The sequence below is a fragment of the Channa argus genome, chromosome 21, assembly GCF_033026475.1.
Source record: "Channa argus isolate prfri chromosome 21, Channa argus male v1.0, whole genome shotgun sequence".
Lineage (NCBI taxonomy): Eukaryota > Metazoa > Chordata > Actinopteri > Anabantiformes > Channidae > Channa > Channa argus.
In genome coordinates this window covers 5142548-5165801 of record NC_090217.1, presented here as the reverse complement: position 1 = coordinate 5165801, position 23254 = coordinate 5142548, and the positions used below count along the sequence as shown (strand labels likewise).

The 23254-nt window shown below is 42.0% G+C and overlaps 1 protein-coding gene and 1 long non-coding RNA gene across 24 annotated transcripts in view; one reads left to right on the top strand and one right to left on the bottom strand.

The window, feature by feature from the left end:
* The window catches only part of celf2 (cugbp, Elav-like family member 2), a 186063-nt gene that overhangs the window by 15754 nt on the left and 147055 nt on the right, over positions 1-23254 (bottom strand). For 15 of the 23 annotated variants that reach the window (XM_067489734.1, XM_067489739.1, XM_067489727.1 and 12 more), the window contains 4 exons: positions 18252-18331; positions 9021-9182; positions 8102-8165; positions 3122-3256 (listed from right to left, as the gene is read on the bottom strand). In XM_067489734.1, coding sequence (XP_067345835.1) covers positions 3122-3256; positions 8102-8165; positions 9021-9182; positions 18252-18331 — 441 coding nt within the window. The remainder of the gene's footprint in view (positions 1-3121; positions 3257-8101; positions 8166-9020; positions 9183-18251; positions 18332-23254) is intronic. The other 8 variants (XM_067489744.1, XM_067489746.1, XM_067489747.1 and 5 more) reach the window with 1 other exon arrangement.
* Positions 9859-19122, top strand: LOC137106461 (uncharacterized). The gene is made up of 3 exons (XR_010911950.1): positions 9859-10386; positions 17520-17576; positions 18947-19122. It is a non-coding gene; the product is annotated as an uncharacterized lncRNA (long non-coding RNA).

The window sequence follows — 23254 nt, the reverse complement described above, 5'->3', positions numbered from 1 at the left end:
AAAGAAACACACATGTTTTAAAGGCATTAAACAAACCTCAACAAGCAGAGTTGAAGGTTCTCTTATTGAATATGAAATTAAAACTTTCCTACAGCTCGGCCCTTTTAGAAATGATGTATACAAAGAGGGCTACGGTAAAGACTGAAACCACTGTGGAGACAACGATGCTATTCAGTTGTTTATGTGCAAGATCTCAAAAATCCTTCACAAGTTTTTAATGGAAATTGACGGAAAGGTTGGATTTTAGTGGCTATTGTGAAAAACCGTTTTAAGTAGTCCTAACCAAGTGAGGCATACAAGCAAAATTACTTTTGGAAAATAAGACTTTATTCTAAAATACCTGATTTCATCACAGCCTTTTTCTAACAATTTTGATGAATTTTGAACGTTTTCTGTTTAAATCGCATTGGTTTGATTCTGCAGATTTAAATGGTTGAATATAGTGTCACAATTGCAACATCACAAAGCCCTGGATGAGCTGATTAACACAGTAAATATTCCATAGTTATTTGGCAAAATGATTTCTTTGTGTCGTTTCTGTTTTTGGTCATTTCATGTCTCTTTTTATTTTTGAAGTGTATTACATCTCTTTGTGGGTTTTCGTGTGGTTTTAATTGACCCTTTGTCAAACAGGAAATGTGAACAGTCACTTCAGAGGCTGTGTCCCATGGTCCCCCTGACTTCTCAAGCCACCGGACCCGTGCCCAGTACACCCTTTAAGCAATGCACTGACTCCTGGAACTTCAACAAAAAGTAGAAGTTTATGTTTAAGGCATTTAGCCTTTAGGCAGTACTACAGCAGAATGATACATTTAAATGTGAAACACCTTATTTATTCATCAAAACAAAGCACTGTCATCATAATCGACTCACAACCACATTATGCGTATTTGGACGCAGCTCTGAATCCAGATGCAGCTGGATGTTTACATTTTCTATTATTAAACCAGGCAGAACTAAATTGTAGCCTGAGCAGATGTTATTAGTCTGGTCAGATAATCTGGGAGATTTGCAGGAACTGAGCACCATTTTCCCAGTGCAAACAGAGACTTTTCAATGACTTCACAATATGTTTATTATTTAAGCAAATGTACTTAAATAATATGTTTACAGTTGAGCCAGTGGGAATGAAGGAACATGTTCCAGACAAGAAGCACATGGGTTCAAGGGAAATGTGATACTGACGCAACCAATTTTCTCCACAGTGGTCTCATTCTTTTATGAATCTATAAGAGCTTCTCAGTCTATTCGGTGGTCATATTGCTAATAATGCATTTAATTAATCTAATTGCTAAAGTATAAAAGAAGTAATGTGTACAGCTTGTTTTGATCTGGACATATTCAGAGAAGCATCAGAGAATTGCTGCATTCAAGGTAATCCTGTATTGGCATTAGAAGAAACACAATGGCCACCCAGAAAAGCAGACATATGTACAGAAAAGCTAGTAACCTTTTGAACCTTACATCTAAATTACTTTTCCTTGGGCACAGTTGGTTTAAATCATATGGCCACTGCCACCACAAACACACGGAACAGACAAAATGAATTCAACACAGTGGACACAAACTCATACACACCAGGTGTGAAATGTGTGCCATACATGAAGGACTATGTCAGTGGTGGTGGGTGAGATGGCAGAGTGCACATGGCTCGCAACCTTGTTTTGTTTTGACAGAAAGGTTCGATCTAGTCATTTACCCTTGATCTCATCAAAGCAATGCCAACAAAGCAGGACTGGTGCTGAGTGTGTTAAGAAGTGATGTAATAAAGGGAGCAATAAGTTGGCACATGGTGTTAAACATAAACGGTGGCCTGTCTCCATGCAGAACTGTCTATATTTATCAAACTGCTGTGACGTTTTCGTTGCATTGACACATGCAGCATAGCGCCACTCATTCACACTGAGCAGCTCAACCTGAGTCTGTACTATTCAAGGTTGGACTGACATTCAGAGTCAGAGGGAAAGAGAGAAAGGCTGGAATAAAAAGGGAGAAGGCAGAAAGTATGAAGAGAAGTGAGGAAAGGAAGAGAGATGAGACAAGAGCAGGCAGTGCGAACCAGCTCGGCAGAGGCAGGAAGTGGGATGGAAGTGGCGCTAGCGTTAACATGAAGGAGGAAGAAGAGGAGAGGGTAGTGAGGTGTGTGTGTGTGTGTTTTTGTGTGCGCGTGCATACGTGCGTGAGGTGGAGGTGGGGGTGGGGTAGCTTTTCATATTCATGCTCTGTTGGGAGTGCACTCCAAAAGAGACAGCAAAACCACGGCTGCTGGAGCGAGGCCGAGCCGACATGAAAGGGGAGAATGATGGAGCAGAAACAGGGAGCTTGTCAAAAGGAGGGCAGCAGCAAAAGACGAGGGCAACGAGAAGGAACACAAGGAGAGGAAGAAAAGGAGGCAGAAGACGAGGCAGTGGGGGGAGGGGAGGGGAGGGGGGGAGAGAATCTGAAGGTGGTGATATTTAACCTCAGCTGAGTTCAGACATCCACTTTTGAAACCCCCAGCCATGAGCGGAGACAAAACACCAACACACACAGAGGTGCAAACAAACCCCGTCCACTGGGGAACAACAGTGCTAAAGTTTCTACATGGGTCTCTAGAGCTGGTGAGGTGAGGCACAAACAACAACAACAACATTTAACAAAAAAATCACTAAAAATGAAACACAAAAACACACAGATCTGAACCTGGCCAAAACATTTAAGCACAAAACACACATACATGCACACGCGCACACAAATACAGTGCATGTGTCACAGGATGGCATGGTTGGGCCACATGATGAGGAAGTGACGTGTTCAAAGACAGGACGACGCTGGTAAGGCGGTGCACTAACAACACAGCATGGTTTCTCTATTAAGATGGAGGTGTGAGAAGCGGAGACGGTGGATACACACACCATGGGAATGTGCCAGAGAGAAGATCAACAACAATGATGAACTTCTGAGCAATGATGATGGTCATGTTTCGGCAACGGTGATTGGTTGATGTGATGGCGCTGATGTGCCGGGATCATGGGACGACAACACTGGTAATGGTAGTTGTGGAGAGCAGAGGACGCAGGCAGGCGTTGCCCCTCCCCAACCCCGGCGTCGGACCCCCGAACTTGAGTGGCTGCGGTGTTACCTGGGCTGGCCAACGCTCCCAGGGAGGCGGCGTTGGAGGACAGGGGGTTTGCGGTGGAGGGGCTGGCTGAGTTTTGGGCCGCCGCCGCTGCCGCCGCTAAAGTGGCCAGGTTCTGCAACTGCAGAGCACTCATACCTGGAGAGAGGAGCCAGAGAGGGTGGTGTCAAACCTGGGGAGCGAGTCTGAGACGTGGCTGGGTCATCTGGCTGGACCGGGACAGTGTACTAGAGGACTGAACACGAGTTAGCTGCTTAGTGTCGGAAGGTGAGCAAGAATAAGAGTGAAAGTGCTTATGTGCCTCCAAATAAAGTTATAACGGTATTATGTGTCCTGCTCTTTAGACAGCTTCAGAAAATCTTGTCACTGTGAAGAATCTGTAGTGTGTGAAGCCAAACGCTACAGTAGCTGATTTCATTAATAAGTCCCTAAAGTGTTGAAATCACTTAAAGCAGATGTCGTAGTGTTTAGGCTTGGTGTGTTTCTCCGAGGCAGAAATCATCTCACTGAATTAGCTGAGCTTATAGTTTTCAGCACTAGAGACAATTTCAGTGGAGGAAGCTTTACAAAAAGCAGGAAATTGACTTTCTGAGTCTAGTTGTCTTGGCTTTTTTCGCCAATTATCTCTCTCGAGAATCGACAATCACTCGTTCTTAGCTCAGCGACCTTGTGCTAAGTGCAGAACAAAGGACTAACATGTCTATGATGCTGCATCATGACTAGAGCATGATCTACTGTATATGAGACTTCGGAAACTGGTATTGATGTTGTGCATCAAGCGTGAGAGAGGAAAGTGAGCATTTTAGGCCAACTCATTTGCAGTGAAATTCCTCTGATGGCACTGAAGCACTGTGTCTAATATTTGATCATTAACTGAGGAGAAAAAAGCTAAACATTCAGAGCCTCCACTCATGACAGCACATGATTGAATTTTTCCACTTAAACTAAATATTAAATCTCTTATTAGCAGCTATACTGTAGGTCAGAACACCTGCAGGCTCCCATTGTTAATCTGCTCTCTGACATTAGCATACTGGCCTGTACTTAAGTATAATTAATGGCTACATGCCAACACCTAAATGATGGTGAAGCAAAGGGCATAAAGCACCTTCTGTAAGTACGGCCCAACCTTTCACCTCTTTAGACCGTGGAAACGTGTGTGGTTATGAAAGCGTGTGCGTGCGCGCCCACCACGAGGCATCAGTCTAAAACCTCATCAAGCAAACACAATCAGTCATAAGAGCAGAAGGTGGTCTTACCACAGACGAGCTTCCTCTGACTCATGAGCTTGGTTCGAGTTAAAACGGTGACACTGTCAATGTGAGGTGTATGTGTCGTATATACAGTCTGGATGTATATACAGTACCATGGGCGTACACACTCACTCACACACATACAAATAGACACACACAAACAAGACACCATGAAGAAGAGCTATCTTCTTGTTTGACACCGTGGTGAATGGTTTGTTACACCCCTCCCTTTCAAAAAGGAGGTATCCTTCACCCAGACAACCGAACTGAACACAGCCATTGACAACAGATGGCTGGATTCATCACTGGGATTCACAGCTCTGATTGGTAAATTAAATATAAAAAAGAAAAGATTAAAAAGAAGAAAACAGCAACTGCCAGTGTCTAAACCCTCTGTTCTTGTTTCGGGGTTGTCGTGACGAGCTGCTGCAGCGGGAAGCGCTTGTGAGCGGGAAAGCAAAAGTTCAACGCGTGTGAGCTTGCAGTAATGAGCGTGTGCATTGGTGTGAGTGTGACTATTTTTTTCAAACTCATCTGCGCTTGCTTAAGAGCACACAGAAGCCAAAACCAATCTTGTTTCCAAAGTGATTTTCTCCAATATTCTGCGCTACATCAAAAGCTAATATGGATTTTTATTTCCACGCAAGACGAGAATAAAGCAGCTCGTCGCCGTCACTCCTTCTATCAAAATGTGTGAACGCACACTCAGATCTCACACTAATTCAGACGGTGTTTTTATGTTCTTCTGTTTTTTTAATAACAGTACACGACAGCACCACACGAGCAAGACGAGAGGCAGTGTCACTGCTGGAGTCTCATGCAGACCCTCACTACAGAGTGGGTTGCACAGAGACACGAAGGCTGTTCATGAGAGCTCTCCTTCAGGGCTCTTTATTAGAATATAAAGGAGAGTTTTCTTTTGCTGGCCTTTCCCCTCGGTGGGTTTGGAGAGTGGCTGAAACAATGGGCTTGACCGCAGAGGCTCACTATTACCCACACAACCCTTTTATGGATAACACCACTTCAGGATGTTTACAATGTAAATACTGTAAATGGCCACTGTAGTGCTTCTGCTCCTTCGCTCTGCTCAGTCCAGTCTTTCTTCTCATTTTATCTCCTTTCTTTTCTCTTTATTTCCTTTCATCTGTTGCTACATTCGCTTGTATGTTCCCTTCATCCTTTTATGGGTTTTCCCACCTTCCTCTCTTCCAGTTCATTTATTTTAATTTTTCCTCTTTCCTTCCCTTTTCCCTGCTCCTTTTCACCGACCCACCTTATCAGTGTCTTCCCTGTCTTTTTTGTCTTCTTTCTGTTTCCACTTACTCTCCTCCATCTCATTTCCTTTCTCTCATTCCATCTTCCTATCCTCCTCTTATTTCCTCCCAATCATTCTTTTTGTTCTTTCATTTTCATCCCTATCTATCCCCCCTTCACATCACCTATTTCCCTCTCTTCTGTCCTCCATTCCAATTTCCCATATCTTAACTAGCTTTCCCCTCTTTTTTCTAGTTCCCTTTTATTCCTTTCTTGCTCCCCATGTGCCCTATTTCTTCTTCCCTTTGCTTTTAATCTTTTCTCCTGCTTTCCTCTTTTTGCCTTTCATTGTATTCCTGTCTTTTTCTTGTTTTTGTTTCTTTCCTTACCTCATCATCTTCCGTGCCTGTCTCTTTGCTATTTTACATTTCTGTTCTATTTCTCTTCTTCAGCTGATGACAAAGAACAGCAGCTGTCTTTCTGTCTCTCACTCTCTTTCCCCATGCAACCTCTTTTCCCTCCTTCTCAATTCTTACTTGCATTTGTCAAAGGCTATCTCCCTCATTGAACATACATTTTCAAGACAGTTACAAGGAGAAAAGGAGCAGGCAGGAGATAAAAATAACTGGGTTAGAGGGGAATAAAGTCGAGATGAAGCTGTACAGAGAGTGAAGGCAAAGAAAAAGAGACAAATACAATCTACTTCCCACATCAGAGTCCGAGTATCCAGGCTGTACAGATGGTACGTGAGTGACTGTGAGTACATATGTGTGCGAGGGTACATGTCTGTGTGTGTGTGTGTGTGTGTGTGTGTGTGTGTGTGTGTGTGTGTGTGTGTGTGTGTGTGTGTGTGTGTGTGTGTGCGCGCTCCATGCAGCCTGTATGGCAGAGCTGGGCTGCACCAGGCTGGCGTTGGCTGCGTCTAATTGAATGCTCATTGGTGTAATTGAAGCCTCTCAGCTCTGCAGCTCGTCATGTTAAAGACTGGGACCAGATGTCATTCAGCTGTCTCGCATCTCCTGCCAATCACTAATGCTCACTCTCTCGCCTCTCTGTCTCTCTCTCACGCGCGCAGATGGAGGACCAACAGATCTCCAGATTCAGACACCATTACTCACCCTTGCTTCCAAATCCCAGAGCCTATTTATCCGTGCGAGTGTGTGTATTTATAAGGAAAATGTGTGTTTGAGCTCAGCAGCAGTGGGCAAAAAAATTTAAAACAGCCACAGGGAGATTGCAAGGCACTGTAACTCAAGGGAACATGACAGAAAACTTGAAGATACACAGTGAGGCTTCCCACTTTAAAAACTCAGATCTGTCGTAATTTTTTATTAATTTAATTTTCCAGTTTTTCTGTGTTGACTGACTAAAAGCTGACACCTTTCTAATAAACCTGGAGAAGTGAAGAAAAAGAAAGAGAAGAAGAGCAGAATACGATCGAAGAGACAGAGTGCGAAGGTTGGAGGAAGGCGTAAAGGTGAGATGAAGAAACTGTGATTGGAGGGGGAGGGGGTGGGAGGTGCAAGAGTATCTGCAAAAAGAGGCTTATAATAAATAGAACAGAGAAGACAGAGTGGAGGCAAAGAGGAGGAGAACAGTTTAATGGAAAGAGCCAAGAAGTCAGAGGATGATGTGAAAGTATCCAGGGGTCCCTGAAAGTCTTACATAACCTAAATTTAAAGCCTTAAAAATTATATTTCTAAAAGTCAGAGATTTTATCTTGTTCAACATTTAATGGGGGGCTGCTTAGCAAGCTCAGGGCTTAGACTAATACAGAACTGGGTTAATACAATATGCATTTTTTAGTGCACCAGCTTCACTTAAGAGAATTGGACTGTCCCTTACCACTTTATTTCATATTTCCTTGTGTCCTCTTTCTATTCAGTCCATTCAGAGTTTGAAAACTACATTCACTGCAAAATAGGTTGATTTTATTATCCTTATTTTCTTTGTTAAATTGGCTTTAAACTCAGGTCATGTAGCAATAAAATGGCAGTAAAAGGCTTAAATTTGCATGGAACCTGCAGATACTCTTTAAAAGGGAAATAAAAGAGCACATGACAGATCACAGATCACAAACCCTCCACAGGAGGAGAGCAGTAGATGGCGCCAGCCTGCAGTGCAAGTAATCCACCCAAAGAGCCCACTTTTACCACTATCTCCACTCCCTTTTTCTTTTTCTTCCCTCCTTTCTGTGATTCATCTATCCCTGACAAAGCCTCGGTGCTACTGTTACACGCCCAGGGCACAACTCTTGTCTGGCCTCATTAAAAGATCAAGACAAATCTTAGCAACAGTTAATAAATCTTCAGGGCAAAGATCTCTCTTTACTCCACCACGCGAGTTCATCTGTTATGCTCTTTGGTCCTCTTTTAGAAGTCTGTGAAAAAAAAAATAACAGAGAGGCGCAACAAAGAGTCCGTTGCTGCGGTGGATCGTGCTTTCAGGGGAGTTTATCAACTGACTTTCGACTCACCGGCCATCTGCTGGATCCCACTGAAGGCTCCCAGGTTACCGGAGGAGGCTGCCTGCTGAAGCAACTGATGGCAAGAAGGAAAGCGAGAAATGGGGAGACAAGAAAGAGGGGAAACAAAGTCACCTGGGTGGATATAGAAAGCTTAATACATGTCTATACAATGCTACACTGAGAAACTCAACTCATAATGAACGGTTTAGCAATGTGGTTTTTGCATCAGTGCTCGATGAGTAAATGAGTTGCTAATATAGTTTGATCTCTCCTCTAAGCAAACCCTGTTTGTATTCCACCATGATTCTCCCAGACAAGTTGAGCATGAAAGCTCTAATCTAGCCGACTAATTAGATTCCAAAACAGAAGTGGAATACTGATGCTGTCAAAAACTCATCCTTCAAAGACTTGAATTAACAGCAAATTAACATCTTGTTTCTATTGTGTGTTAGATTTTTATTCTTCTTCCAGAATAGAGCTTAATCTTTTTAAAACACTGAGAGAGCGGATTGAAAGAGCAGGAAAATCTGCTCCAATTCACACTTTTTATCTCAAATTTGTTCGCCTAAAATTAATCAATACTATGGGATGTTTGTCTGAGCGCTAGTTCACACTTGTTAAAAATTCAGGTCGCCCTTACAATCAAACATCAAATAATAAAAAGAAATTGAAGAACTTTGTCATAAATCAAAGTCTTAATTGTTTCGGTTGCTATTGTCTTTTACTGTTTAATAATTTCAGTTTTTCATTGTCTTTAGCTTTGTGACAGTGCAGTTCTCAAATTCATGCAATCCTTATTCTTCTGAATTTAGAGAATTTCCCTGACGAGGACAACGACTGGATAAAGGATGACATTGGACATGTGGCTGCAGTAAGGGGTGGAGGAGGTGGTGAAGGTGGAGGTGGGCGGCACAGCAGCTCTCCTTACAGCCAGATACTGTGGAGTGAGGCCACCCAGGCCCGTCAGGCTCCCCCAGGTGGTCGCGCTGTTGAGCTGCTGCATCTGCTGCGCCAGCTGCTGCTGCAGACGTCGCTGCTCCTTGTCCTTCTGCGTGTCGGCGAACTTCACCACGATGGGAGACGAGCAGCCCTGCAGAGGAGGAAGAGCAGAGAGGAGAAGGGTGAGAAGCAGAAGGAGTGGAAGGAGAAAGAGGGAAATAAAAAAAGGGAGGAGATTAAATGAACAAGACGTGAAAGACGAAACGTAAAAATGAAAAGCAGAAGCAAAAAGATGAATTAAAAGAAGTAGGAGGGAGAAGAAAAAAGAGAAGAGAGAAAAAGGAAAAAAAGGAAAGGAGTATGATGACAAGAATAAGGAAAGAGGAGAGAAGAACATGAAAAATAAAAAAAAAAGGAGCAGGAAAAAAGGAAATGTAATAAGGGAAATGCAAGAGGTAATAGTTGAAGAGGATGAGCAGGCAAAAGGAGAGAGAGGGCAAGTAGAAGAGTACGAGTCAATTGAAATGGGTAAACAATAAAAGAGGAACAGGGAGTGAGGAAATGGAAAAGGAGACAAAAGATAATTAGGAATTCTGGTTTTTGCTTGTACACATAAAAATACATCCAGTAGATTTTCCAAAGTGCAGCCACAAAGACCAATCAGCTAACTTTGTATCAGAAAAGAACAAAAAGACTATTCTCAATTAAAACCTTCTTGTAAAATTCAGTCTCTCTCCCCCTCTTTCTCTCTCTCACACACACACACACACACACACACACACACACACACACACACACACACACACACACAGTGACACGGGACACACAGGAAACTCGTTGCTAAAGCCAGTGGGGTTTTCTTCTTTCCCCCACAAGGGTTCAGTTATCTCTGAGTCCAGAACGGTTTCACCAGAAACAGATTTCCTGAGTTCTCAAACTATTTCATCATCTCATATGAAGAGAGACTTGATGCGTCTGTGTGTTAGTCTGTGTGTAATAGTGTGTGTAAGAGAGAAGAGAGAGAGAGTGAAAAGACAGACAGAGAGAAAGAGAGAGAGAGGCCAGGAGGAGAGGTTGAGAGGCCAAGAGGAAGATTTAGAGATTGGGACAATCAGAAGAACTGTGTCTAACTGACTAGATTTCTGTTCCTCAAAGTGTGTGTGCATGTGTGTGAGATGAACGAATTGTGTAACACATTTCGAGTAAAGGTGGGTTACAGATCGGACATCTAGCACACGCTCTAACTATCAACTATTACACACACACACACACACACACACACACACACACACACACACACACGGCGCTCCGGATTAAAGTTGCACCGACTGCTGAAAAACAGTGAAGCTAAAACGGTAAGTCATAATCTATCACACCACACTATTACTCACACACTGCAATCAAAGCCTAACTAGGGGCAAATCCGTTCGAAACAAAAGCAATCTGCCACCGGAGAATAAAAACCTTTTGATTGAAACATTTAGTTTGAGGCACGATCCACTCTCGGCAGGGGAGAGAAGGGATTTGGCTACTTTGCAGATAGTGTGGCAGACAGTCAGAGCCGAGATATATGTCAAGGGTGTGTGAGTGAACGCGCTTACTGACTTGATTTGGTTTCAAACAAAAGAAACTCTCGGTTCTTTTTGTTCTGAACAGACATTTTTTGTGCCTTTTGCGCCTTTTCTACGTGTGTTTTAAAGAAGTCAGAAAGCAACTAATCCTGACTTTCATTAAAGAACTAATCATTTCATTTCTAAAACCAAAAAAAGTTGCACAATGGAGCTCTGCTACTTGGGTGATGCACAATTCCGAAAACTTAAGCTCTGTCCGGCCCACCAGCAGGCCCGCTCTGTTCTGATTGGTCAGTTTGTGGAAGCTTACTGGTGGGCCGGGCAGAACGGTGAGCCATAGATGTATTAAAGGAAGGAATGGACTTTTACAGAAGGACAATGTTCTTATGCAGAATGTTAAGGAACATTTTGAGAGATTATTGGCCAACAGTAATCAGTTGGACATAATAGTTTGGAGTCTGTTGCATGTTTATGCAGACAATTTCTCAGAGGACAGCGCTGTAAGAAAAAGTAAAGTCATCCGCTAACAACAGCTGCAGTCATATTTTATCTTAGAGTAGAGTTTCAGGAAGGGACATCGTGCATTCCAGTGTCAACTTCAGTTATCACCAGTCAGCACTAAAAACCGCATGTTCTACTCTGTGCAGACAGGAACTGGTGGTTGTAATTGCAGCATAACTTTCAAGAAAACAAGAAAAGTCCATTTATAACTCTCTAACAATATTTATTTAATTTTGCAGCATCGGGGCATAAAACCGGAACATCCCGTTAACATGACTCTAACTTGGTATCACTCAAAATGGTGATTTTGACATGTTCTGAAAATAATATATAACCAGATAAGTAACTGAATATGCAATTGATATGCATTAGAAAAAACTGCATTAGAAAAATTGTTAATGTGTGTTTCCAAGGCAGCCTGGTTAGTGTATCTGTGTGCATCTCCACGTGTGACTAGATAACTCCTCAATGTAGGCCCCGGCTCGACTTTATCAGCTGAACGAGCATGTTTCCTGCCTGACGGTGTCTCGGCCATATTTACTCCGTCTCTCCACCAGTCATTTTCCCTCTTTATTCTGACCGCCGACAGATAAAGGAGAGGAGACGATGGGAGAATTGCATTTGGTGAGGAAGTGTCAGTCTGGGTCCTCGCCGCTGCAGTCGATTCCCCCTGAGACAGGAGCTCCATATCCCTCTCTGCTAAATATCTCATTACTCCAGCTGACACCCAGCGAGCAGGGGGAAACGCAACCGAGAATGAGAGTCTTGCCCTGGGAGATGGGCCGATGGCTTGGGGCCTCTATGCCTGGTGGAGCTGCTCTCCCCCGAAAAACTGGGCTGCATTTTATAGCAACACGCTGAGTTTCTCAGCTGCTTGGTCTGTTGGTCAGTTTTGCCCTTAAATGATGAGAACAAATGGAGGCAAAGTGGCGGCTTATGCCATCTCTTGGTTTCGCTCAGAGAAACAAATCACCATTGACTTGACCGTAGGGGGGATTTTTAATAATTCATCAGAGATCACAGTGAGATGAAACATCATCACTGTCCAGGGAAAACATGTTTTTAGCTAGGTGATTAAGTTTTCACAAAAATTGAAGGATTTCATGAATTACACATCATCAAACCCCCAATTTTTTAACTTTAGTTCAGTGTAAAAAACAACGTAGCTCTATTAAGTAATGACTTTTAAAAACAACAGCTGCTACTTATATATTACCTTTTTTTTTCAAATTGCAAAATGCAGAGTGGCTTTTATTGTGAAAAGCAGTCACGAGAACCACAATGTACTGGTCAGAACAGAAATAAAGGCTGGATCTTACAAGCCTGTTAATGTTTATAGGTATCTGTTGTCTATAGAAACACTGCGACTGGGTGCAATTAGACCTCATGTTGTGTAAAAACTAAATCTGTAAACCATGTGATTCACTTGGAATTGGCCACTTTTGAACACAGACAGCAGGGAGTGGCATGATGACTCTCCGGACACCAAAATATTTCATAACCCCCTGTAGATTGTTAAAGCTTGAAAATACACAGAATTTATAAATAACGAGCAACAGTGGTATCCAGTGGTAGAATAATAATTTGCAATCATAAAAAAGCGTCAACATTTTTATCTTAAATGGTCTCTGGTTTCATATATTTTAACAATAGCATGTCATTAACTCAATCTTTGTGCTATTTCAGAAGCTAGATTTTAAACTGTGTGTAGCCAGTCTCCCGTGTTGGACAATAATCATATTTTTACAAAATAAAGTGCTCAAAGACTCTCAGGAAACGTTTTCACCACAAGATATTTGTACTGGGAAAACCTCTCTGTTTCTCACATTTTTACAAATCACCTCTATAAAAATAAATATCTCTGCATATACTAACATTCAGATCATCAGAGACACTGATATATACTGTAAATGCCAATGTTTCATTACTTGGGCCAAAAGTCCATCGTAAAACTTTCATGGATTCCTTTAATATAATACACAGAACTTTTGTCTGTTTGACACTACACTTTTGATTGACAGATGGGTCTGTGAAGGATGACAGCATGACAACCTATAGTCTGAGAGTGCCATAGCAGACCTAGCATTAAGCCTGTGGCATAATTGTGGTATCTAAAGTCATAATTATGTAATTGCATAATTATGTAATGGTGTCATGGTGTAAAAATACACCTCAGCACCTGCTACAGGCGGTGATTTGACCTCCTCTCACTGTCCGGACACAAAAAAGTTTAACTTTTGTCTGTGACAGAACTTACAGACAGTGATGGACTTAACCAGGAGTTCACTCAGTTAATAAACCTGACTACGCTCCCTGAAGCCAACTCTCTGAGACAACCGTGAAGAGAGCATTACACATCACTTCCCAAAATGCTTAGGCACACACACACACACACACACACACACACACACACACTGAACTTATAAGCTCTGGTCCGTTTACCTTGAAAATCAATCAAGCTCTCATAGCTTTTGAGTGAGTTTGTGTGCTCTGAAGCTTCTCTACCTCATTTATTTACCACTCACATAGCCTTTAAATGTCAAGCCATGTCATCTTTCACTGCTAACTGGAAAAACCTCTACCTATAGTCTGAGTTTGGATGAGCGTTGAACACACTAGAGCATGCAACCTAATTGCACTACACATTTCATGGTCAGGTCTTCCTGATTTTTAATGTCTATGGGCACTACTAAGCTATCAAGTACTTATCTTGTTTGTATGTGTGCATGCATGTTAAAGATTTTCTTTATGATTTTTTTCAAAATAGTGTGTACGACCATTACCAGTACTGTAAAACTATTAGAAACCCACGGTGTATGCGTGTAACACAGTGTGGTACGACAGTACCAGTAAGGTTAAAAATTACCAGTATGAAAATGTGATTTTTCTGATATAGTCTTTACTGCAGGATTGTTGTTCAGGGGTTTTAGTTTTTCTGAATACTGAAACAGGAAATTAACATCCTGAGATGTTTTGGCTTCTACTGAAAAACTTGTTTCGCATTGGATTTGCCTACAACTCTTCAGACTTCATGCTTCCTCCTCTTTCATGTCTAAATGTATTCATTATATTAAATAGTATTAGACCAGACACACTGTTCAAAGCTGCATTCATCACAATTTAATTCATTCAACCTGTCACTATTCTTAGGGTAATTTGATTTCCCTTTACACAAAAATCAGCCGGATTAAATTTATCTGAAAGCAGTTTGCTGAACTTCTTGGGAAACATTTTTTATGTTTTTGAGAGGTACTAAATCAATTTTAGAGTTATTTTGGAGGATGTAGTTCAGGGAGAAATACACAAGAAAATTAAGAAAATTACAAGAAAATTAAATTGAATCTGAGAAACATTAGATAAATATAACTTGGTGTGAATAGGCTCAGCCTCAAACTGACTGTGCAGCCAAGTGGACTGTTACCATGCAAATAAATGCCCACTTATCTGTCATCTGCCTGCACATATGTAGATAGTGTTCAGCTGTTCACCTACCGTCTACCAGTAGAACAGTGGGTTTTACTGTAACTGAGGCATGTGGTAATTTGGTGAAATCGTGCACCCATAGTTAATACAACAGGAGCATGGTCTGCAATTAGTGAAATCATTTGAAAGAGATGAGAGGAGTTCGGGGTGGATGGATCGGTGTCAAAGCACAAAACTTTGTTTTCTGGTACCCATTTTTAAACTTCAGTCAATGTCCTATTCATTCATTTACCCAAACCTAAAGCGTTTTTGTCACAATTAGCTTTTGGGCCTAAATGTCTACACGTTGTAGCTCTGTGTTTAGTATTATAACAATGAAATCAAAGATTTGGTGCATGATATTTCTCTCTGCCTGCTTGCAAATAGAGTGGACATCTATAAAACCATATGTATGTGCTCAAAAAAACATAGAGTGGGTCATTGAACAGGATGATACAATGTGAACTGGGTGGATTGTGACTCCTGTGAGAAAAACATATAGGGGGCCATGTTGCTTTATAATGTACAGTGTTGATGAACCTGATAAATCTATATAATCTAATATTTTCAGCCATTCTGTAGCTGTCTCCTCTCCTCGGTCTTCAATACAGTTAATGTAAGTGTTTGTTTGCTATTTAAACAGACACTGCTCTGTTTTCTCTCATGCTCTATTTAAGCTCTCATCTAAATGTGCTTGAATGCTTGTGCATTTATGGTGGGGGTGTGCGCAACGAGGGTAGGATAATGGGCAGTTGGGGCTCTGGTGTCATCTGTAAAAAAAAGAAAAAAGAAAAACAAGAGATGGAAATAGAAATCAGTGTTGATGGAACACTGCACAGGGGAAGCTGAGCGCTAAATGAGTCTTTATAAAGAGAGTGAATAATGTAAAGCACAAATCAACACAAATACAACACAATCAGGCCGACCCACTTCTCTCCTTGTGTGTCTTTAGAGGTTAGACAGTGAATTACCTGTCTCGCTCATATCCACTTTCATTACGGCCTGACATTCAGCGGAGCGTGTGTGTTTGCGTGAGATGTGTATGTGTGTGTGTGTGTTTGCCAGTGCGCACCTGAATGTCATAGCGTAATGAGAATGGATATGACAGTGACAGGGCCATCAACAAATGGAGCGCCCCGGCTGCCTCCCTTTTTTCTTGTGACATGTGGCGACTACGTGCCGGGAAACAAGCGCACACACACGAACACACACACACACACAAACACAATCTTGCTCTATCTAAGACAGTAGGGTGAAATAGAGCCAAGACAATAACCAAACTCTATTTACTAGACCTCATTCCCTCATTCGGACCCGAAGTAATTACTTTTAAATTGCAAAACTGAGGAACATTAACAAACGGATGCGGCAATTTAGGTCCGCCTGGGGCTAGACAGCTTGTTTTCAAATGGAAATGAAGGTATTTTGCCATTGTCCACTGCAATATCGTTGTGTTATGGTTTAAGGCTTTTTTCTGTGTGCCTGATAAAAGCGAGGGACACTGGCAGTGTTTACCAGGCCCATTGTGGCAGACGACTGCTCAGAGCGAGGATAATTCTAGCTTAATACTAACGCTGTCGGAGGAGAGTGTCACTCCTTCTACTCAGAAAGACAGACACACGGCTGCTGCTCAGCCACATAAATCAACACAGACACTTCACTGATAGTCACAGTGTGACAACATAAACAAAAAATCCACACTCACACACACACACACACACACACACACACACACACAGACAGACGGAGGGAGGAGCCTTCGTTTTCCCCGTGTCAGGGTCACAGCACATCAATAGCAGCCATGATTATCATGTTCAGCGCTAATGAGGGGGCTACGGAGGTGAACAACACTCGTCTCTTTCCTTTAACACAGCCTGTTATTACCACTTTTTGTCTCTCTGTCCAACTCGCACACGCAGACACACTCACAGTCGTGGTATACCATGTAATTCTCTCCCAATCACAGCCCTGTCATCCTGCCCTCTCACTAGCCTGACAATGCTGACAAGGGTGCCCCCAAAACGGGAGGAACACAAAGGACCCGGCTGGGTCCCCATTATGGCACTGCCAGGGTTGCTGTGCAGCTGATGAGGTCTGTAACTCCACCTGCCAAGTCTGACCGTTGTGTCAAAGGTGCTGCTTTTTTTGTCACAGTTTTGTGACTTTGCCAAAGTTTTTCCTACTTTTAAAAATATGGCATCGCAAAATGAGGGAATAAGAAGTGACAGCCATGATTTCATTACATGTCATCAGAGAAGCAGGAGAAAGGAATGAGGACTGAACTCAGTGGCTTCTGCTTAAGATTTATGGCTTTTTAACACTGTTCCCTTTAATGTAAATGCCCATCAATGGCTCTGTTCAAACATAATGACTTTTAAGCTTGAGCAACCGAGCTTGCACAGTATTTGACATTTTGAGTATTGCATGGACGAACAACTAAGTCCTGAAATGTTTCTGTGCTGACAATTTGAAGATCAAACTGAAATGCCAAATTTGAGATGGAACAGTATTTCTTATTCATACATTACTGATGGTTAGCTCGTTCCCGTCCTTCCATTTGGCATTGCACATATGCACGCAACACATGACACACAGGGTCACAGATGATTGACACACTCAGTGAGAGTGAGGGAGAAAAAAAATAAAATATGCAGTTTTTTTACATATAGTTCACTACTGTCAATCACTAAATGAATTTTGGCTTTAGAACTTTTAGAAGGTGTTTTTAAGAAGCTTTTCAATTTAACCACCAGATGGACTGAATAAAAATTTTAATAATTGTTTTAGAATACGGCACAGTATAGAAGTAAAATACAAATAAGTGATAACAAACCAAGAACTACACAATATCGAGAAATTAAGTCACAACATAAAAACTGTGAAAGATAAATTACACAGACTTTGGATTTTTGGTGAATTGTAATTACAATTTGATTCTTCTTTCTTTTTTTCAGCCAAACTATGTGCAGGTATCATGGCATGAACTTGATGTAACTTCACATTCTCTGTATGTGAGTAAAAAGTATGTATTTTGAATAATCAAAAATATTAACTGAAAATAGTCAAATAAAAATAATAAAAAGTATAACCAAACCCAAACCATGTGTAAAGCTTCACACAAGCAAATGGCCTAACACCTCAAACTCCCAACAGCAGATAACTTCTATTATACGTTATGCAAATTATTTCCTTAACATTGTATCTCGTTTTATCTTGCAGCTCAACCATTGCAAATTTGTTTCTAATCTTTACACCCAACCCTTTCTGCATGCCTGTCCATGCCATCCCACCCCTTCTCTTCTCCTGAGGAGTCTTTTGTGCATTTGGAGTTTGTCCTTATCTAGCTGATCTTAAGTGAATACAATGTTCTGAACATCTTAAAATTGCCTCATTTATCGTACTGCATTGTAATTGTATAATCATTATGTATTTAAAAAAGTGTTTAACTGCGCTTAACAACCAAAAACAAGGCAATTATTACATCTGACTCTATAACACAGTGCTGCTGGAGGCTTAATATTAACGTGACAGCGTTCAATATTACTTTAGTCAAACAGGTAGGTTACTCTGGGGTTTAGAGATATTCAAACATGAGGCCAACATATTACAGAGTGAAGTGCATGTATAAAATAATTTTAAAAGACAAAGAGAGACAAAGAGTTAAAGAAAGGGCAAGAGTACAGTACCTCCATAGTCTGAGACTGGTGCATGGCTTTGATTGCATTCTGTGCCATAGCTCTGGTGGAAAACGTAACAAACGCACATCCTGTAGGGAGGAAGGGGAGAGAAGGGAGGGATGGAAGGGACAGTGGAAGGGAGGAGGGGGAGGGAAGAAGGGCAGGAGGAGGAGGAGGAGGAGGAGGAGGAGGAGGAGGAGGAGGGGGAAGACAAGAAAGAACAAAAACAAGACAAAAGGGTTGGACACATCGTTGTTATAAAAAAAACAAAACAGTGATTGATACAGAGAACAGCTCACAGGCGGACAACATTGTTCTCAGTTGCTGTAGAAACAACAGCCGGAAAACGAGCAGTGTCATGACAACCACAACCCCTCCCCAACCGCGTCCCACCACCTCGCCCCATCCACAGCCACCATGGGGAAAATCGGAAACAACCACAATCGCCATTGTGGCTTTGGATTGGCTGTCCTCGCTTACCGCACCCTCCCTCCCTCTTCCTCGTCTCTTTCTGTCACTGTCTTTTATTTTTCCCTCTCGCTCCTGCACACTGACCGAATTACTTATACCTGAATTCATCCGCTCTCTTCTCTCAACAATTCAACAATGTAAATCAGTGCAAATTTGCATGAAAGCGATTTGAATTCATTTGGGCCTGTATTGTGTGTCTGATTGGCTGCCCTCTTTCTCTCTTTGTCAAACAGGAAAGAGATCTGGTGGCAGCGGGGCAAGGCGAGCTGGGACAAAATGTCTGCAGGGGCTCAGGAACGTGGAAATCAGATAGAAAATCATATTAATTCAATCTACAGAGAGACGAAGAAGAGAGAAGAGATGAGAGGAGGTGTGGTTGACCTCCTCCGTGACTGACACTGATTTTAGCCAATCAAGATCGAATGCAAGGGGAGGGGCATTTGTTATTGGATGCTTGTCGGGAGGGGGTGATGAATGGTTGTATTTGTCTGGCTGGTTAGGGACTGATTAGAGGAGATAATGCGAAAAGTGCTTCAACAACCCCCCCGGGCTAATAATATGCTAACGAACTCACCAAGCCATGTTAGCACAGCCAGGCCTGAACTGATTACACACATGCTCACACACACAAACACAGACACACATGTTAAGGTTCGGCCGGCTGACTCGAGGCTTGGCTACAGAGGAAAAAACTAATAGCCTGGGTCATCAGATAGACTCTCCCTGGCTCTATGGATGTGATGAAAGGCCAGAGAAGGAAAAAAAGAGGATGGATAATGCAGAGAGACAGAGAAAGAGAGAGAGAGAAAGGAAAGACTGATGTGCTGAGGAATAGATGCGATCATTGTCCTCTTCCACCTCTATCAAAAGCTGGCTATTGCTGTGATAGAACAAGGCTGAGAGTGACGGATGGTCAGTTTATCTGCTGCTTACATCCACTGCACAGATTTCCTACCAAGGCTTTCCCTGAGAGAGCCGTCTTTGTAGAGGCGACACATTGCCACAGTAATAGTATAACCACCTTTCTGAGCACTTTTATAGCAAAAACCTTTCTGTGCTCATCAGCCTACGTTTAATGTGCCAGATGCAAGACAGGTGGGCTCCTTCAGACTGAAACGAGTGCTCTGCAATAGTTACACTGGCTGCTTTATTGGTCGTTTCTTTAAACACCTAAAACAGCCTAAGCAGAATCATTCAACTCAATATCTGCAGTATTAGGTGTAAAAATAATTGTTCCCTTTACTGTGCAGCACTGATCTAATAAACATTCTGCCATGTCCTTTACAGTACAGGGCTGCTGTGCTACTACTCCGGAGAGAACGTACGAAAGGGGGTCATTTTTTTCGACTGATTCAGGGGACAGTCTATTTTAGCTGAACCACAGTCTGTCATCTAACTGCCTATTTTACAGGAGGTTTCTCAAATCTCTGAAGAAAAGTGCTGCCCCAGAAGTTGATCAAATCTGGAGGGGGCCTCCATTTGGGTTAGCCCTCCACACTGGTGCTTATAGGTCCTGACTTGACTTACAAAACAAATTTAGTTTGTCTCCATTGTGCAGACAGGATATTTCTTTCCTCTAAAACATTAGTATCTATAGCGAGTTCCTGCAGGTAACTCTGTGAAGCTTCTAAATAAAGTGTTCCTCAGTGTCTGCATATTGATTCCTTAATGTCAAAGAAAACATATAGGCAGATTCCATGCTTCCTTGTTGGTGCATGTCTTTTTTCCTGGCACAGAGATAGGATGTGGCTTGAGATCTAAAAATACCTCACGGGCCGCATTCTGTCGTCAGCGGAGAACCAAACAGTCCTTTAAAGAAAGTAGGGTAGCTCCCCAGGCCCAGCCATCCACTGGTGGTATGATCCATATTTTATTAATAGCGGGATGGCGGAAAGCTTTTCTGATTGATACCGCATTTTAATAGGAGCTCAGTAGCCCAGCTAGGTGGGACTGAGGGCCTTTGGGAATTGTAGACACACAGAAATCCTTAAAGACCTATTTATTTCCAGCCTGCTTAGGTTTGTCTGTTTGCTAACCAAACTCAACCTGGACTACCAGGATTTCCTCTTTAACTTGAGTCAGCTGCTAAGTGGTTTGTATTAGTTCTACAGAAACGGAGATTCGTCCATTGCATCTGAAATATTCATGAGGACAAAAGAGAGGAGCTGAAAAAGAAAACGGGTAAGGGAGGGAAGTAGGCTGATGTGGGATGTTTGGGAAAAAGAGGACAAATTGATGCAAGAGCAGATTCTAGGACAGCCAGGGTGAATATAGAGACAGGGAGGGTGGTGGTGTTTGAAGAAGCAAATGAACATGGGAATTTGAGTAGTTTAGTTTGAGGCAAAGATTGGTTCTAGATAGAGACAACCTTGAGGAGAAAGAGAGAGAGAAGGGACACCGAGAAGAGAAGACCAGAGTCAACGATAAAACACCCAGAACATCCGACAACCACAGAAAAAAACATACGTGACCGACAGATCCACACGGAACCTGCGTGACAATGACAGTGACAGCTTGTGTGACAGGAGGAGGAGGAATAGGAGGACAGAAAGTTTCAAAAGCCCCTCCATCTCCTCAGCACATAGAAACCACAATGGGGAGAGGGGAGGGGGAGGTAGGGAATATGGGTGGATGGAGAAAAATAAGGGTGTGTGTGTGTGCTTGCAGTAAGGATTTGTCGATAATAGAAGGGGTCCCTACATTACAACGAGCTATTTATAGAGCCAAAATGGGACTGGGATGAGACGGGTGATTAATGGTTGATAGTACAGGCCAGATCTGCTTCTATATTAACTTTATGAGTCACTAAATGTTGACTTTGGCTTGTTATTTTCAACTGAGAACAAATTAGTCAAATTCAAGTGTTGACGCATCCACTTGTTGATCGGAACCACAGATTCTGGTTTTAAACCAGCCCAGGACACAAATCGGACACGGTGTGTGCCAATTACTTGGAGCATATAGAATCAAATGTGGATAAAATTGTTGGTGCCCTCAAAAAAAGAAGAAACTACATTTCTCTAATTTAAATACTTGAAAGCTGTGTTGACTTGCTGTGTGGCCCAAAGAGAAAAAGACGTTTTTAACAATCATTCCTTTGTGTTTGTTTAGTCTTTGCCAACACTAGTGTAAGAATGTCCTCAGGTTCTATATGGGGATATCGAAGAGCTTTGGACTGGCTTACAGTGAGGCTAAACTGGAATGGCTGGGAAGGTGAAGGATATGAATGGAGGTTAGGAGGTCAGAGGACGTAGAGGACTGAGAGGGAGAGTGGTCAGGAATGAGGCTGAGAGAGCAAGAGTGGGAGAAAAAAAAGAGAGGGGGGGGAAGAAAAGATATATAGAGCAAAATGGAGAAGCCTGTATTTACAGTGGCCACAACAGCCTCAAGATGTCGCTCCAGTCCATTTGAATCTACTTTGACATGACTCTTGAAGGAAACATTGACTGTTTTCCAAGAAGCAGCTGGTTGAAAACAGGCTCTGGTACAATGCTGTCATTGTGCAAAGAATGAAGTATATAAGGGTGCTTTCACTGTTGTTGTCCTATCATTGAAAATCTCAGCAAAAATGTCACGTTTAGAAAGGATTTTCTGATTTGCTTAGGAAACCATTCGTTTCGATTCGGTTTGTTCATCACTAATATTCAGTATAACATAAATAAACACTGGGTTGTCCACCATTATTTAAAGCTACATTACAGGATAATTTTACCCCACAACAACTCAGTACCCCAGCCCTTGATGAACTGATTATTTATAGATTTTTAAGAGCAGTTCCAACAAATGCCAGAGAACCTAGTCTTGGTTTCTCACTGTGTTCAACCTATTTCTTTGACTTATGTATTCTGTGTCTGCAAAATGACGTGAGCCAGCAGTGGCCCAACACTACACATACGTGGCCCTGGGAAAGAACATGGATTTGTTTGTAGCCTACAGGTATATCCTGTACAGTTCATTAAAATGGAAGCCATGGGTGTCAAAACAGTGGATTTTTGATTGGGAGGCAGCAGTTTGTTTTGCAATTCAAACCAAAAGTAATAATCTTCCCTAACCTGTATATGATGTTGAGGTACCTGAGCCTAATCATGTAGGATTTGTGTGTAAGTCTAAGAAAATAAGAAAATATTCCTATCTCCTTGGGTTAATTTGACTGAATGATTATAGACACAATAAAGCAAAGAAGGACTAATTTTAAATTTCATTTTAAGGAACCTGTAACAATTTGACTATCACTGTTATTCTGTCACTCTCCCGAACCCACCTTCACTATTTATTGACCGTGATTGCTTTTGGGTTGACTGTCAGAAATCACATTTTAACGGGTTGTTGGTACGGTCAGATGAAACAGGGAAGTTAGTCTCTCACTGATCACCTCTATATCTCTAATTAGTCTCGACTCAACCTGTTGGCTGAGTCACAGCGAATTTGCCCTAATCTGACAGTCGAGATCAGATCTAAACATCAGTAGACTTAAAGATAAACAGTAAAGTCACAGACAACTGTTGATCAAGAAACATTTAAGCAAACATTCAACCATTAAA